General features: G+C 41.0%; 1 protein-coding gene across 1 annotated transcript in view; it reads right to left on the bottom strand.

Moving 5' to 3' along the window:
- LOC138812095 (guanylate cyclase soluble subunit beta-2-like) overlaps window positions 1–17716 on the bottom strand; it is a 48739-nt gene that overhangs the window by 12133 nt on the left and 18890 nt on the right. Inside the window, exons 3-10 of the mRNA XM_070000034.1 lie at window positions 14901–15061; window positions 11515–11614; window positions 10282–10478; window positions 10010–10121; window positions 8418–8521; window positions 5862–6078; window positions 2829–3149; window positions 927–1075 (exon numbers count right to left, since the gene is read on the bottom strand). Of these exons, the coding sequence (XP_069856135.1) occupies window positions 927–1075; window positions 2829–3149; window positions 5862–6078; window positions 8418–8521; window positions 10010–10121; window positions 10282–10478; window positions 11515–11614; window positions 14901–15061 (1361 nt within the window). The remainder of the gene's footprint in view (window positions 1–926; window positions 1076–2828; window positions 3150–5861; window positions 6079–8417; window positions 8522–10009; window positions 10122–10281; window positions 10479–11514; window positions 11615–14900; window positions 15062–17716) is intronic.

Below are 17716 nucleotides of genomic sequence, written 5' to 3'. Positions count from 1 at the left end.
TTTTTTTTTTTTTAACAGTACTGAGGTTTGAACTCAGGACCTCATACTTGCTGGGCATGTACTCTACCACTAAGCCATACATCCAGCCCAGTCTTTTACTTGTTATTTTTTAGGATAGGTCTTGCGTCCTTCCTGGGTATAAGCCTGAGACATGATCCTCCTACTGTGGACTTCCCATAGAAGCTGGAATCACAGACATATGCCACTTTATACAGTTTTCCTTCTGTGAAAACGGAATTTCATAGATTTTTCTCCCATGTAGCTTCAAATGACAGACATACACTACTGAGCTCAGCTATGAGTTAGGAAGGGGTTCTCAAGAAGTTTTCTGCCTAGGCTGTCCCCTATACCACATTCCTCCTATTTTCAGCCTCCCAAGTAGCTAAGATTACAGATACCTTGCTCCTTTTTCTTTTCTTTTCTTCTGAAGATAGAACTGGCATCTCATGAATGCCAGGCAAGTGCCCTATCCCTAAGCTATATCCCATCTCCATGTCTACTTTTAGTGGAAACATATCCCAGAGAAGATGAACCTTCTGGGGTAGTAGTGTGATGCTGTTAGATAATACTTATCTGAATGAGAGTTTTTGTTGAATTCAGGAGCAGAAAACTTCTCAAGGGTACTAAAGTATCATCTTAACGCCAGATATTATGAAAAGGTTCCTAAAAAACAAGTTCATTGTCTGGAAATAAATGGTATAGGTGGTAGAGTGCTTCCTAGCATCTATGAGCCTCTGAGTTCAATCCCCAGTCCTGAGGGGAAAGAAAACTAAAATTCCTAAAATTCTTTCAATAATTTCAATCTACTCTTCTCTTTATCCTACTCACAAGCACACCAAGACTAATGCAGATAAAGATGAAGAAAGACTTAGAATCAAGTGTCTGCCCAGTTATATTACCTACTCCCAGCTCCTTCCCACACTCACTTTGTAGACTTCATGGACACTGGTTAGTCTGTCAAACTTGGAGTACATTGAATTCAGCATGTTCACTATCTGGATAGGTTCACAGGCAGCACAGATGTTAGTAAATGTTACCACATCACTGAAAAGGATTGTGCAGGTTTCAAATTCTCCTGCAACAGAAATGGTTGTCAATGATAGCCAAGGATATAGAATAATAAATCTGTGGATTTTGGATGCAAATATTCTTCTCACCCTCTTGACCTTGTTTTATATCCTTCACTGGCTTCTCATCCTCCTTCAATATTAGATAATCCTGACTTTCATCTCATCTCACATTTTTCAGATGTTTATAACAATCGTTCATAAGATCCATGATTAGCCATCACCCACAGAGCAGAAACTCCTGTATCCTATAACTCCACGCTAGAATTTTTCTCTCAAGCTCTCCCACATCTCCTTCACTACATGGAGGACATCACAGACATCTCAAAATCAACATTCTTCTCTGACCTGGTTTCCTCATCAGGACTCTACTTTTTTCTGTTCCATCTTAGGACAAAGCATCATATGTTTTCTGTTGGCAATCTCAGACTCCTCACTGAGTCCCATTTCTGACATTCCCCACAGATCAGGCTGTGACTCTGCTGTCTTTCCGTGAACTACCTTAGCACTGGCCTTGATCTTCTCTCAAACTACCTTGCTCTGCTGTATTACCTATACCAAACAGCCCAAACTACACTTAACAAAACTAGGTACTTCCGTCATAAGAGAAACAAACTTCAGTGCATCACCATTGCTTACAAAATAAAAGCCAGTTTCGTTTACCATAGTCATCCAGATCTATCACTGTATCTCTTGAACCGCATCCTTCCCCTTCTAATCCTTAAATACCACCTGTGAATGTACCCACATTCTAGGAACAAGGACTGCCACTGCCTGAAAATTTATTTTCAAATTGTTTTATCTTTGCTCTTGCTAAGCCATCCTTCCAATGCTCTTCCTTTCTTTGCCTGCTGGAGTTCACACTCAAAGCCTACCTCCATTGCCACACACTTTCACAAAGTGTGTTCACAGCCTTATTCTACCCCATCTCCTTTCATTATTAATCTCTCTGTGATCTGTGATTCCACATTTCTTGGAAAGAGTATGGGGGGAGATAGCATGAATTGGGGAGTTAGAGGACTTAGCATGATTTGTTTCCACCTCACAAGTAGGAACAAATGTCAATATGAATGTATAGAATGGGAAGCACCCTCTTATAGAAAAGTTAAAACAATAAGTAAAACAGCATATGTAAACTATATAATGCAGTTCCCAGCATACTATTTGCTCTTTAATGCACATTAGTCTCCTTCCTTTGGTCAGTCCCATTGCTAGGATTCTCTCTCTGCCAAAACCAAAAAGCTGTGTGTTCCTTTGCATCCTTTGATATAGCTTCTGACACTATTCATAGGGCATGTCTATGGATGAATGGGTCTGAAGTAATTAGGAAGTGAGCTCAGCATAAACACAACATCCTCCCTTCAGAAAATAGCACTTCCAGAATGTTCCTCAGAGGCTCCTCATGATTTAGTTAAGATGTATATTAATTCCAATGATAAAGACCTGGCTCTTAGTCACTGAATCATAATGCTAGTCCTAGAACATAGCCCATATTCTTAGAGAATCTAATATATTCATGTGTCATCGATAAGCATTTTAATCTAATGTACATTTCACTCCTATATTACCATTGTTATTCTTCATGTAAAGAAGAGGAACTATGGAGATGCAGGTTTGGCAATTAGCCCGAGATGGTACCACTTACAAGTGATGGAGTCAAAATTCAACTTCAGATCTTCCTGGTTCAAAGTTCATTTCCCTACCCATGAGGATACAGTGCCCCTTACTCAGAAGTCCCCCCAGAAAGAAGGGACATCTCACCTGCGGCGACCTTTTTGCCCTCCTTTAGCTGATTGGCTACATGTTCCGGCAGCATAGCGTACAGCAAGGTCTCTGTCTTCTTCTTTTCGATGGCCAAGTGCTTGGAGAGAATGCGAAGCTCCTCCTTTTTCATCTCCAACTGGTTGGACAGCTCCATCTCTGCCAGACGCTGCTGGTTGAGGAGGATGAGGTCCCTGGTGGTGTCGTGGGGGGCAATATCTGAGAGGTGCATCTTGTGCTCCTCCAGCTCTTGCAGGCTGCGGAGCTTTGGTGAGCACATGAATATCATGCATCGCAGTGACTCCATCCAGATCATCTGGCCTTCACATCACCAAGAGAAATGCAAAAGAGAGTCTGTCATTAAGATGGGAGCTCATGAGCCCACCACGGAGTCAGGCGTCCTCTGTGTGTGTGTGTGTGAGTGTGTGTGTGTGTGTGTGTGTTCTAGTCACTGCATAGTCTGCTCTCTCCTTTCGGTCAAGTGTCTTGTGAATTACCTTTGCTTTCTATCTCCCCCTGTTGCCCCTCCCTCATTAGATGTCCTCCTGGCTGCTATTCTCACTTTAAGGTGGCTCCCACATGTGTCCAGACTGTCAACCCCAACACTGGTTTCTCAGTTTTATCTTTTGTTGTTGGTAGTGGTGGTCATGGGGCTTGAACTCAAGGCTTGGGCACTGTCCCTGAGCTTTTGTGCTCAAGGCTAATGCTCTACTACTTGGACCCATGACTCTACTTCTGGGTTTTTTTTTGCCAGGAGGGTGGGGTAATTAACTGGGGATAAGAGTCTCATGGACTTTTCTGCCCAGGCTGGCTTTGAATTGCCATCCTTAGATCTCAGCCTCCTGAGTAGCTAGGATTACAAGTGTGAGCTACCAGTGCCCCACTTAAGTTTTATCTTTATTTGGCCTTTCTGCTTTTGATAATATTAACCCAAACATCCTTCCTGAATACTCACTCCCTGGGGCTTTCTCTCTGAAAAATACACACACACACACACACACACACACACACACACACACACACACACACACACACACACACACACACATTGGGGAGTAGGTAATCCTAGCTACTCAGGAGTCTGAGATCTGAGGATTATAGTTCAAAACCAGCCCAGGCAGAAAACTTCACAAGACTCTTATCTACAATAACCACCAAAAAGCCAGAAGTAGGGACATGGCTCAAGTGGTAAAGGGGTAGCCTTGAGCAAAAAAGCTCAGGGGCAGTGCCTGGGCCCTGAGTTCAAGCCCCAGTACCAACACATGCGCACAAACGTGCACGTACACACACACACACACACACACACACACACACACACACACATCATTCTTTAAATTTTTGCATTTCACTTAGCATCATCTTATATGGTCATATGACATAGCTTTAATAGGGACACCGAGGGTTTATCTTTGTCACTGTTGTTTTTAAGGTACTATGTGATTTTTTTTGTTTCTTTTGTACGTTCTTCCCCTCATGGTATAACCCCTGTTTTAACTGTATTTGATTCCGGTGCCCTGCATCTTGTATATACATTTTTCTAATTTGGAGAAGGAAAGGGAAATAACAAAATTCTGAAATAAGGATACAAGTTGACCCATTGTAACAATGAGATACATCTTTGTTGAAAATGAGCTGTGTTGAAAATGGACTTTACAAATTCAGGGGGAGGGGAGAGAAGTTGGGGAGGTGGGGAGGGAAGAGATGGTAAGGAAAAATCAAAGGAGGGGTAACAATGCTCTAAAGGAAATGTTCTCATTACCTTCCTCATGTAACTGTAACCCCTATGTACAGTATCATTACAATAAAAAATATATACTAAAAAAATTGTGCCGGGTGCTGGTGATTCATGCCTGTAATCCTAGCTACTCAGGAGGCTGAGATCTGAGGATCACTGTTCAAAGCCACTCCAGGCAGGAAACTCCATGAGACTCTTATCTCCAATAAACCACTAGAAAACTGGAAATGATGCTGTGGCTCAAGCAGTAGAGCGCTCGACTTAAGCTGAAGAGCGCAGGGACAGCGCCCAAGCCCAGAGTTCAAGCCCCATGACTGACAAAAAAATTACAAAAAAATTACATTTGCTCCAAATTTGTCTTGATTGTTCTGTTTAAATATTACAAGATTACTATCTGACAGTGTGCTAACAGTGAGTCTGAATATCCAGAGAAACCATGCTTCCCAGCATGTATTTTCTTATTTACTTCCGAAAAGATAAAAATGACTAGAAAATAGAGAAAATTGCCTGAAATTACATCAAACATACATATTTGTATTACCAGAAAAAGACAACCAGGTATCTTTTTGCAATCTGAAAATTTTGTTTTAAAATATGGCTAGGCTCTGGTGGCTCACGCCTATAAGCCTAACTACTCAGGACACTGAGATCTTAGAATTGCTATTCAAAGCCAACCTGGGAAGAAAAATCTGTGAGATTCTTACCTACATTCAGTCATGTGCAAAAGCCAGAAGAAGAGCTATGGCTCAAGTGGTAGAGTGATAGCTGTGAACAAAAAGCTAGGACTGGCACACATACACATACACTAGATAGGTAGAAAAAGAGAGAGAGCAGAAAGAGAGCTTCTTCTTAAAGTCAAGGTAGATATATAATGTATATATTTAAATTTTGCCAGATGAATAGTTATAGTGCATTTTATTTCAATAATAAGTTGCTATAAAATGGCACTTTTGTTAAAGGTACTTAGACAAAAATACTCATATATATGTATGTGTGAATATATATATATATATATATATGTGTGTGTGTGTCATATATGTATGCATATCCAAATTACCCTCTAAGATAATCATGATCATTTATGCTTCCATTAAAATTATTTTTTCATTACTACCTTTCAGGTACTTTCTATTTCCTCATAGCATTTTCTCTTCCTTTATTAATTTTTAGCACATGGGTACTTTGCCACTACTGCTACCCACACACATCATTTTACAGAGAAGGGATTAGGCAATGACTAACGGTGACAAAAATCTTTCCCTCCCAGGTGCAGGAAGGGAAGAGAAAGGAGGTATTACCTCGAAGTTTGAGTGTGGGCTGATATTGCCATGTTTCTGGCATCATTTCTCTCCGTGTCTTCAGGACAAATTGGCTGTTGATAAACTTGCAAATGCTGAAAATGTTGAAGGTAACTTGAGGATGAACGATGGAGAAATACTCATCTAGTCGGATCTTTTGGGTCTGGAGTCCTGGGACATACTTCTGAATATTCACACCAGCTTGTTTGATCCTCAGCTACCACAGAGCATATGTCAGACTGAAGAATAGCAAGCACTCTCCCCCACGATCCTCCCCTTAGAAATATGATGGGTCAGGCTTTGTGACTTACTAAGGAGAAAGGAGGCTGGGTTATGGAATAAATATCATGATTTTTATATGGAAATAAATCTGAAGTTAACATCTGAAAAGGAATACGATAGTGTAAGAGTTCTCAGAAGCATACTCTTGACTAGGAAGAAAGATCTGTCAAAGCTATTTTACTAGCTTTGGAAAACATTTCTCTGTCTCTGTCTCTGTCTCTCTCTGGGGGAATGCCTTTCTGTCTGTCTCTGTCTCTGTCTCATGAAGAAATCAGCATATCCCATAGCTTTGGATCTGACACCTAGACTGGATAAAGGAGTCTATTAAGGACATAGGAAGAGGTTCCACTGCTATCTTCTGGGAAGAAAAAGTAGATGTCTTTTGCATTAAAATGTCTAATAGTGCTGGGTGTCAGTGGCTCAAGCCTGTAATCCTAGCTACTCAGAAAGCTGAGAACTGAGAATCACAGTTCAAAGCAGCCCAGCAGAAAAGTCCATGAGACTATTATCTCCAATTAACTACTAAAAAGCTGGAAATGGTGCCATGTCTCAAAGTAGTAGTGCACTAGCCTCCAATACAAGGACAGTGCCCAGGCCCTGAGTTCAAGCCCCAGAACAGTGCCCAGGCCAATCAAGCCCCAGAACCCGCACACAATTTTTTTTAAAAAAGTTCAATTCACACAGTAAGACCAAAAGAGGATATTTTTAGGAGAGGATCACAAGGGTTCAATGGCTATGTACTTATGATCATATAAAATGATACTTACCAAAGTAAGCTCCAAGAAGTGGAAACAAGAGGTTTTTTATTTTACTTATTGCAGGTCCTTTACTTTTGTTTTTTGTTTTTCTGTTTTGTTTTCTCTTTTGCTGCTGTTTTTTATTTCTGTACCTTTTGTCTTGTGTGTAAATTTATCTGATTTGGGGAGGGGAAGACTGTAAAAATTCAACTTTCTTTTTGGGCATATATGTTATTAAATTTTCTGTTATTCTATGTCCAAAACTTAAAAAAGAAAGACAAATTTTAAAAGTAGAATTTAAGGCTGGGAAGGTGGCTCAGTGGTAGAGTGTTTGGCTTGCATGCATGAGGCCCTGGGTTGGATTCCTCAGCACCACATAAGCAGGAAAAGTAGGAAGTGGCGCTGTGGCTCAAGTGGTAGTGTGCTAGCCTTGAGCTGAAAAGCTAAGGGACAGTACCCAGGCCCAGAGTTCAGTCCCTGTGACCAACAACAAAAAAAAAAAGAAAGAAAGAAAAGAAAAAGAAAAAGAAAAGAAAGTAGAATTGAAATGACTAGAAGTGGCAGGAATAATAATGATGATAATGATGCTTGTGGCATTGGGCAACGTTGCCATACACTCATTTAAGATCCTCTCATTATTTTACATGGGGGATTTTTTTTTTTAGCATAGTGGGAGTTTCTCTGTGAGCAGAAACAACCTAAGATGTATAAATTTCATAGAATCTGTATCTAGCAGTCAACTGGGTGATTTAATATGCCTATAGATTACAATAAATACAAGAGAAAATTATAATGGCTTAAATCATTTTAACTGAATTGTTAACCAAATCCATTTTGTTTATTTGCCCTTGAAATGATTTCATAATCAACTCAGCTGATGGGTAGTTTATCCTGGTAAATGAATAACAATGAAACTTAAATGATCATGCTCATGTGAAGTGAAGTGTGGTGATATTGAAAGTAGTGGTAAGAATGGTAGGTGGTAATATTTAGAAATCCACCCAACCATTGCTAGTATGTTCTGATATTTGTTTCTTTTTTTTGTTGGGACTTGCACTCAGGGCCTGGGCACTGTCACTGCTCTGCTCAAGGCTAGTGCTCTCCCACTTTGAGCCACAGCTCCACTTCTGGTTTTCTTGTGGTTACTTGGAGATAACAATCTCACTGACTTTCCTGCCTGGGCTAACTTTGAACCAGGATCCTCAGATCTCAATCTCCTGACTTGCTAGGATTACAGGCGCAAGCCACCAGCATGCAGCATTCTGATGTGCTTTTATAGAGTGAAATTTAGTGCCATATTAATTTCTTTTTTTTTTCTGATGGCAAAATTTCCCATTGATTCATTCAAACCTCCCTCCCATATCTATGAGGAAGATCCTGCATATGGTTTCTGGAGGATTCCACAAATTTAATGAAACAAAGTTAGTGGTACTGTAAAGGGAAAAGCTAGTGAAGTAAAAGTCCCCACCAACTCTAAGAATCTAAAAGTCTTGGCCCTTCTCGGGATGATTCCCAGGTACAAACTCCAGATCCTTACTGTTTCATCAAAGACAATGTGGAAAGGAAAAGCATTGCAGAACGTCCTCTCTTCAATCCAGAGCTTCTCAGGATACATGGGCTCGAAGGAGTCCCTGAGGCGCCCTGTATTATAGAAAGGGGATGTGGTACTGAAAGCCAGGTCTTGCCGAAGCCCTCGCCCAGAGCTGTGCTGGGGACAGGCTTAGAATCTTAAGCGTCTCACAGTGAAGTGCAGTCCCGACCCTTTCACACAAGCTCTCTCAGCATCTCCAGATGGCCCCAGCAATTCTTCCAAATTAAAACAAACAGAAAACTTGCTACCAGGTTGAGAAGCCCTCCTGCCCCCTGCCAAGTTTCTGCCTGCCGCTAAAGAGTTTCTGTGCCAATTGAGTATGTCTTGCCATGAAAACAGAGTCGGCATTGAAATGGTGACAGGCAGACAATGAGCTAGCAGAGCAGAGCGTGTGCGCCGGGCCCAGCATCAGGGACATTTGCCATGGAGCTTTTTAGACTGACAGTTTTGGGTGGCACATGAAAATTTAACCAACAGTCCTATTTGGCAGGGGGTAGAGATTCGAGGCAGCAGCCTTTTTGATATGAAAATCTCTTAGACAAAGGATGTCAATTGCATGTTTGACTCATTTGCCACAGCTTGAAGGACTCAGAATGCAGTGCTTTGAGTCCTGCAGACCTTCTCCCAGATGCATATCATCTGACTCCCAGGGCCATGGTGAAGAACACCAGTTCCCTTCTCCCAGTAGATCAGAGCCTTATTTCTAACTTGAGCATTAGGTCTTGGCTGTTAGATCTGCTTAAGTGTCCATAAGGGTATGCCATAGAGAGATTATGAGCTTCATTTTGCAAATGAAAAGATGGAGGACCTTATCTAAAGTTACCTAACCCCTAAGAGATGGAGCCAGAAATCTGCTTTCTTGGCTCTTGATCTACTACTGTCCTTTGCATTACTGATGCCCATGGTTATTATCCACTGATTTCCCATCCCAAAATGCACCCTAATTAAGGAGGCGTGAATCCAGAAGAAGAGCTATTGAAAATTTACTGCTCTCAATAGTCATCAGTGTCTTCAACACTCATCAACCGGGACTCCACCCCTCTCTGCAGTGGTTATAAAGGAAAATGCATCTCTACATTGCTCAGCACACACAGAAGGTCCATTAGAAGGCAAGATAGAGTCTGGAGTTGTTTTTATACTGGTCCTGGGGCTTGAACTCAGGACCTGGATGTGATTCCTGAGCTTTTATTTTACTCTAGGCTAGCATTCTACTACTTGAGCCACTGCTCCACTTCCAGCTTTTTTGGAAGTTAATTTGAGATAAAAGTTGTACAGGCTTTCCTGACCAGACTAGTTTTGAACCATGATCCTAAGATCTCAGTCTCCTGAGGAGCTATGATTATAGGTATTAGTCGCCAGCACCTACCTGGTCTGAAGTTTTAAAATTTAAAAACCATAACTAGCAAATCCAAGCTCTGATGAAATCAGGGACAATGCAATCTCACAGGCTTTGTGTTATTTCTGCACAGAAACTGGTTCCACTGCAAACCAGGCAATCTTTCTGAACAGAGTCCAGGCTGGGAGAATATGCCACTTACCTTTTCCAAACATGACTATCCCCCTCACAACATCCCAGGGGGATTTCTTCCCAGGATAAACAGACACACTCAAATATTTTTCCTTCATCCTGAGGAAAGCTGTCTCAAGAGCCTGCAGATGGCAGGGAGAGAAGCAAAGGGAGATGGTCGCATGAGTTGAGGTACACAAACCCTGCCTACTTCCATGGGGTCCGTCTCTGTATGTGGAACAGGATCCATGGACAGATCCTTGGAGGATCTGTGCTTTTTTAAAGCATAGTAAACCTATGTACCTGTTGGTCTCTCGGGATGTCCTCTGGGTCTTGTAACTTGTTTGGCCTTGCCCTTCTTATCTGCCTGCAAGCCTTCTGCATAACCAGAAATACAACATGTTCTTTCTTCCCTGTTCTCCCCACCTCCTCATTCATGTCAAGTATATCCAAGGTCACATCAATGTCGAAGAAGTCCTTAGCCACAGCCTCAATGATACCTGCAGAGGAGTACATCCATTTGTGAGGAATGACAGAAGACAATGCATGAGGGGGGGAAAATCAAGGTGTGCAATTTCTGACAGATGTTTTAGGGTTCAAGTACAAGCTCTATCTTAAGATAGGGACCATATGACAGATTAATGAAGTAAAAATATGCAGAGATGGAATGTAACCCCACTGTCCTAATATCTGGTTCAACTCTTTTGTTTTGTTTTTAGAAAGGTGTTTGCCTCATTAAACACACTCTGGAAAAAATACAGGCAAAACTCAGTTTTATGAGAATTTATGATCATATTTTCAAAAGTGTTGCCCTGGTATTCATTCATGACAGTACTTTTTTTTGGGGGGGACTTCATTTTATTTTATTTATTTTATTGTGAGAATACCGTACAGAGGAGTTTCAATTACATGGGCAAGATAACAAGTACATTTCTTATCAAGCATTGTTGCCTTGTACTTTTTATAATAGCGAATGATTAGTATCAGTTAAAAATACAACTATAGGAGAATCATTAAGATAATTATGATACGAAAATCATTAACTCAGTCATATGATGTGGGTTTAGGGACTGGAGGTGTGGGTCAGTGGTAGAGTGCATACTCACTATGCATGAAGCTCTGGATTTACTTCAGCACACTCAAAAAAAAAAAACCCATAGTATAACACAACAACAACAAAAACCCACAACTCAACCCAAATGTGTTTTGGAAGACTGTGTGCAGGCATAAAAGCATGTTCTTTCTAGAATGGTAAAAATAAAAAGGAGTGATGCCAAAACACTTATAGAGTTATATCATGCTACCACCACCTGCATACTTGAAAGTGTTAAAATCAACATGATTCTTTTTTCCTTTTTTCAAATTTTGGCAACTTCTTTTCAAAGCTCAAGGACTTTGGGAATAACGGAACAGGAGTCAGCCCCAGTGGAGCTCTCTCCCCACTGCAGGCTGTGGGCTTGCTGGAGAACTCATGGGAACCCTTCCTTCCTCACTACGAGACCTGAGATCTCCAGGACTGATGGAGTTATTTTATACCTGGTACTATATGGCACAGACCACTTCTGTCAGAGTAGTAATGGAGGAGCATTTCCCCATCTGCTCCTCTCTCCACACGAAATGATGGTGCATTCATCTCCTAATTGAAAGACACAGGGAAGGTAAATTGTTTAAGTTATGACTTTAAGAGTTCATGAAATAATCTATAATAATATTCCATTATAATGCATGGGACTATATTCCCCCATATTGTTCCAGTCACATCACACCTCCCATGAGCTCTCTCAACTGTTGCTAATCCCCAAACAGCTCCACATGGCAAGTATTATTCCCAGTGTAGAGCAGAGCAAACTGAGATGCCATGAAGTTAAAGCTAGATTAGTGGCAGAACAATGCTTACCTACCCCTGCCTCCAAATGAGCCCTTGGTACCCTATCATTCCGCATCATCTACCCATACTACTGCAAGGAATGCTTCACTAGAAGTTTCCAAAAAAGGCTTAATGGATCTCTGCTGTCATGGTCACTGACCAAGTGACTATGGGCATCTCCAAACACAGAAAGACCAAAGGCTCAGAGGAATTTCCTAATGGAATGAATTGATCTGTTTCTTGTTCTAGAAGGATCATATCATCTGTGGTACCAAGTTCCAAATCCTTCAAGAACATATCCAAAAAATTTTCCTTCTCCAGGAATAAATTTTGGCACTCAAGAAAGCCCCATCTCATGGTTGGTGAGATGTTTCTTGGGAGAGAAGGATTGAAACATCTCCCTGGGGAATTCTTTGGAAGAAGCAACCATTTCCTCCTGCTTAATCAGCAGGCAGTACAATGTCATGAACACACAGCTTTTGGTCTGAGGGGATGAAGAGGTTGGAGTGGGTTGCAGTCTTCTCCCATGGCATGCAAGGCTGCGGGTGAAAACGGGCTCCTTATTTTTCAACATTCTCTATTTCCAAAAGCATATACATAGTTACATATATGTTGTTATACATTTGTGTTCATATCTTGATGAAATCTATTCTTAGGAGAATTAAGAGCATGCATCAATGTTTATAAATGACTCCGCATAACATCTGCCTCAAAATTAGCAATCGCTGAAACTTAGCTAAAAAAGTAACAGCTTAAGGCACAATTGTAGCCAGGATACATGCTTTAAGGGAAATCATCACTATCTTACTTTATATAACTTTGCCTAAAAAGACAATCTGTAGTACTTTGTCTAATATAAAGCATTATATAGCTATTTGGTATGGTGACCTGTATTTTATTTCATTTTGTACATTTTCACATTTAAACATCTTATTTAGTTTATAATATGCAAAACGTCCTCACATATTCCCAGAGAGATTCTATTCTATTTTTGCTTGTATAACAATTAGATTTTGGCAAGTGACTGTGTGTGTGTGTGTGTGTGTGTGTGTGTGTGTGTGTGTGTGTGTGTGTGGTTTTTTTTGCAAGTGACTATGTTTTGAGACTTGATGATCAGTGGAGGGATTGGGTATAAAAATAGTTGCCTTAGGACTTGTGAACCTTAATTTCTATTACTTTTATTCAGGAGGTGAAGAAATGCCATGAGCATAGTAATTCTTTCTCTAAAATAGTGACACACTAGATTAGCCAAATTTCAAATGAGAGATGAGATATTAAAATACTATGGAAGTTCATAGAAGAGGCCTAAATTGTGTTTTTAAATATTTAAGCTAAAAGTTTGACACAAAATTTGTCATGTAAATTCTTATACATTTTAAACTATACTAAACAGAGAGGAAGGAAAGGAGAAATGTCTTTTCTGAGTCTATTACAATGCTATGAACTTTATCTGTTATCTCTTTTTTTTAACTTTTTTTTTTTTGGTCGGTTGTGGGGCTTGAACTCTGGGCCTGGGCACTGTCCCTCAGCTCTTCAGCTCAAGGCTAGCGCTCTACCACTTGTGCCACAGTACCACTTGTTATCTCTTTTTTTTTATCCACAATCATATGAGGTAGATTCTTTTATTGCTACTTTTCTTTGTCTCTGTGCCCATGACCTTAAAAAGTAGGCACTACATAGTAGCATTTAATTTTTTTCTCTTTTTCCTTCTCTTTCTTTTAAGATTTTATTCTTTTCAATACTGGGGTCTCAACTCAGGACTCGGTGCTTGTTAGGCAAGATCTACCACTTTAACCGGGTCCCCTAGCCCTATGTTTTTGTTGCTGTGGTACCGTTTTTTTTCAAGTACCATCTGCTTTTAACCTGGTGCTGGCCTTGAACCACAAACCTCCTAACATCACTCCCTATGTAGTTGAGATTTTACAGGAATAAACCAATATGTCTGGCAAAATCTTAATAACTATTAAATAAATAATAGAACAATAACTTGTCCAGAATTACATAGCTGGCAAGTTGAAGATCTGGTAAGAAAGAAGTATGTGCCCATCTGACTCCATAGCCAGAGCTCTATTCACACACTTTGTCCTTAAAAAGTTCACATGATAACAACAGAACTGGCCCAAGAACTCCTTCACCTTGAAGCAATTAAGGTTTCTAGGCCTCAGATCCCTTATCTGAAAACTGGAGAAAAGAATTCTTTTTGCTTTTTAAATATATGAGAGTGCAAATTGGTGAGTGGCTCTCACATACCTAATCCCATTTTACCCAGACAAACTGAGAGTGCTTATGAACACTAAAAACAGAAATAGCAAAGGGAGATCTTGGTAGATATAAGGGCCTTAAAAATAAACACAAACTGTTTTACATAAAATAAACTAATATTATGATGTGCATAAAGGCCATTTTGTTTTTTTTAATCAAGCATTTTCTTGTCTTGAAAAAGAAAAGGCAGTCTCGAAGCTTTTGAATTTCCACTGCCTCTACAAAGAAGAAAAGGAAGGCATGAACTCCAGAAGGACAAGTCCCAGTAGGGAAATTCATTTCTTAACACCTCAGTCACCCCATGGTTAATCAGAATTGGATGGTTTCCGATGCTAGCTCTTGGCTCTGTCAACTCTTTCCTTCTGATACTTGAATAACATGAATCTGGCCGCACAAGCTATTTATCAGCTCAATCCAGGCCAGGAGAGATTTTGCAAAGCCACTGAAACCTGACTATTTTCCAGCTTTTGTTCCAATTGCGATCAACCTCCTAGGTTTAGTTCCAAATCCACGCCATCCCTGTGGAAGAGGCCCTCCCCCACCACAAAGTTGGATTTCTCTTTGTTGTTTTATTTTGCTTTACTTTGCCATTTAATTCATAAAGGTAGCCAACTGGTATTTCGTTTCCTTTCCTTTTTTAAGAGCTCCCTTGGGCCAACTGACACCAGAGACAAAGCAGATGGGAAGAAATCCCTCTGCTCCTACTCCACCATTGAGGGGAGATGAAAGATGGTACACAGTGCCCCCAAGCAATGCTACTAGGACCACCAAGACCAGACTCACACGGTCTCACCTGATATGAGAGTGCCAGATAACTATGGAGGGCATCTAGGTTTTCAATAAATTCTGTGAGGTTTCCTCCTAATGTCCGCAGCATCCTGTCATAGCCAGACATCTTACAGAATTTAAAGAAGTATTCTCCAAAGAGCTTCAGAATGGCTTCCATGGACACACCTGTGGAATCCAGAGCACATCCTCCAGTAAGATCCCCTGTGAAGTAGTAGTTCTCCCTTTGATGGTCTTCATGTATTTCCAGTGTTAAAACCCTGCTTGTGCCATTCTTCCTGAGATTGCTGTCTAAAAGCTTCACTTTCCATCCATGTAAAGCCAAGAATGTCACAGTCCTATGAGATGCCAAAGCAGCCCTGGTACCAGTACCTGCTCATTAACCATGAGTCTTTCCCAATCCCACCCTACTCAGCCTTCCCATGTCATCCATGGGAAACATTTCCCAATAGACTAGCAAGGGCTGTGGAGCTATTGTATCCCTTCACCACTGATCCTGCCTCCATATAAAGGGTCACTCTGGGCTGAGTAAAGTGCAGCTCCCTGTAATCACTCCTACCACCTCAAATCTTTAAATCCAACAACTTAATGAGGAATCAAAGACCCCCTCTCTGAGAAATCACTAATATCACAATGTAAAAAAAAATTCCACCTGATTTACCAAAAAAAATTAGAGCCAGGCAATGGTGGTTCACACATGTAATCCTAGCTACTTAGGATGCTGAGATATGAGGATTGTGGTTTGAAACCAGTCCAGGCAAGAAAATCCATGAGATTCTTATCTCCAATTAGCCACCACCAGAAAATCGGAACTGGAGCTGTGGCTCAAAGTGGTGTGATGCTAGGCCTTGAGCAAACATTAGCTCAGGGACAGTGCCCAGGCCATGAGTTCAAGCCCCAAGACCAGCAACACACACACACACACACACACACACACACACACACACACACACACACACACACACACACACACACACACACACACACATTAGAGCAAATGCCTGAAGTGATTCTTTCTTTCTTAGCCTCAGCATTCCTTTTTCTCCCTTTTAACTTCATTTTCCATAAAGATTTCTCTGAATATCCTAGGGCACATCAAATTTCCTCTTAAGTTTTACACTGTTTTTCTTCCTAAATAAAGAACAATTTGGGTAGGCGACAACTTTCCTTACATGCTTTCAGAGCTAGGTACCAAGTATGTGCTTAAGAAATTCCCGGAAATACAATTGCAGCCTTAGATGGGAGCTAGTACCTTCACTTCCCCATTCTCTATGTGTGCTGTTAGGACAGGGATGTGTTTTGAAAATATTTTACAATCCCTCCAAAATTCACTAATCAATGTTATCTTTAGTGAATTGACCCCAATTAACAGAATATCAGAAGACAGATTTGCTTGAACAAAAATGAATCCTAAATTTAGTGCCCTTCCTATCATATCCTCAAGCCTCTGGAGCAGTAGTTAGACAAAGAAACTTCCCAAGGTGACAGCTGTTTCTAGCCTGTCACCCTTGACACAGGAGGCAAGATGTCCATAAACTATTGCCTCCTTGGGGCTCCTGTGAGAACCCCATTGGGACTTTTGTAAGTCCTGAGAGCTAGGTAGAAGGTCCCCTATATATGGCTTTATTATGGGAGGCCTGGGATTTACAATTCCTTTCATTTATCCTTGAAGGATTTTAGGAGACTCCCGCTGGATCTGGAATATACACTGAGGTGCATCCCAGGTATAGACTGAATCATACAGAATCAGGGATGTGAGGAGGTCTGACCACTCCCAGCCTCTACTTGCTTCCTAAGATAGTCTGAACAACTCCCCACAGCCAAACCTGTGGGCAGATAATTGCTGTACAATCTGAGCAGAAAACAATCCCCATGGAGTTGTTCCGGTATTGTCAGAGATAAGTTATACATATTTCTTAAAAAAAAAAAAAAAAGCACTTCAGCCAAGTCTTCTGAATCTAGACAAGCTTGGAATGGCATGTGGCCATGACTTGAATTATTTGCCTCCTTTGGGTTCCTTGCATGAGAGCCTGTCCTAGCGGGATGCAGGCAGGCTTGTCTGTACCCGTAACCAGGAACCACCTGCTCAATCGTAAGTGAACTGAAGCATGTTCGACTCAGGTCCTTTCCAATGTTTCTGAATGCCTCAGAGGACTCCTGGAAAATAAATGGACAGGTGTGGAATCACTCCTTCCTCTCCCCTTCCGCCCCTCCTTTCTCTCTAAATCTAACTAATTCACTCTAAGGAAAACCAGCTGTGCTGTGCAGCCTGCAGGCTGGAGCTCTGTGCAGGTGCTTCCTGTTACCTGCCAGAAAAAGCACAGGTCCCCAAAGGCTTCCCTCTCCCAGGGGCGTCTCCCAGGAGGACTAAGGCTGACGATAAGCCAAACAAAGTTAGATGTTAGCAATACTGGCAACCAGGTGTGGAAAGATTGCCTGTTGCACTTTTTTTTTTTAATCTGAAGACTTACAAAAATCCATTCCAATTGCCCATTCCAAACCTGTTTGTTTGGTTTCTGGGCACCTAGCTCAGTTAACAGAAGACATCTGGCTAAGAGACTAACTGTACCTTAAACAATAATCTAGGGCTTGCATGTAGTGTTTTCCATCTGTGCTAGGATTCTTAGTTCAGAGTGCTTGTCTAGCAGAGGACAAAGGCCTCTTTTTAAAATTAATGCCGACCTTCTTTTTATAAATTCAGATTCACCCCTGTGGATTTAGAATTCCAAGAGTTGTCTAAGTCACAAGGTTCAGGGATGTATAGAAAACGGTAAGAAAACATATGAGCAAACAAAACACAAAGCTTTGTTGCTTTGAACTGTT

This window comes from Dipodomys merriami, unplaced genomic scaffold (genome assembly GCF_024711535.1).
Source record: "Dipodomys merriami isolate MVZ:Mamm:240054 unplaced genomic scaffold, mDipMer1.0.p SCAF_56, whole genome shotgun sequence".
NCBI lineage: Eukaryota > Metazoa > Chordata > Mammalia > Rodentia > Heteromyidae > Dipodomys > Dipodomys merriami.
This window is presented reverse-complemented; position numbering and strand designations above follow the sequence as displayed.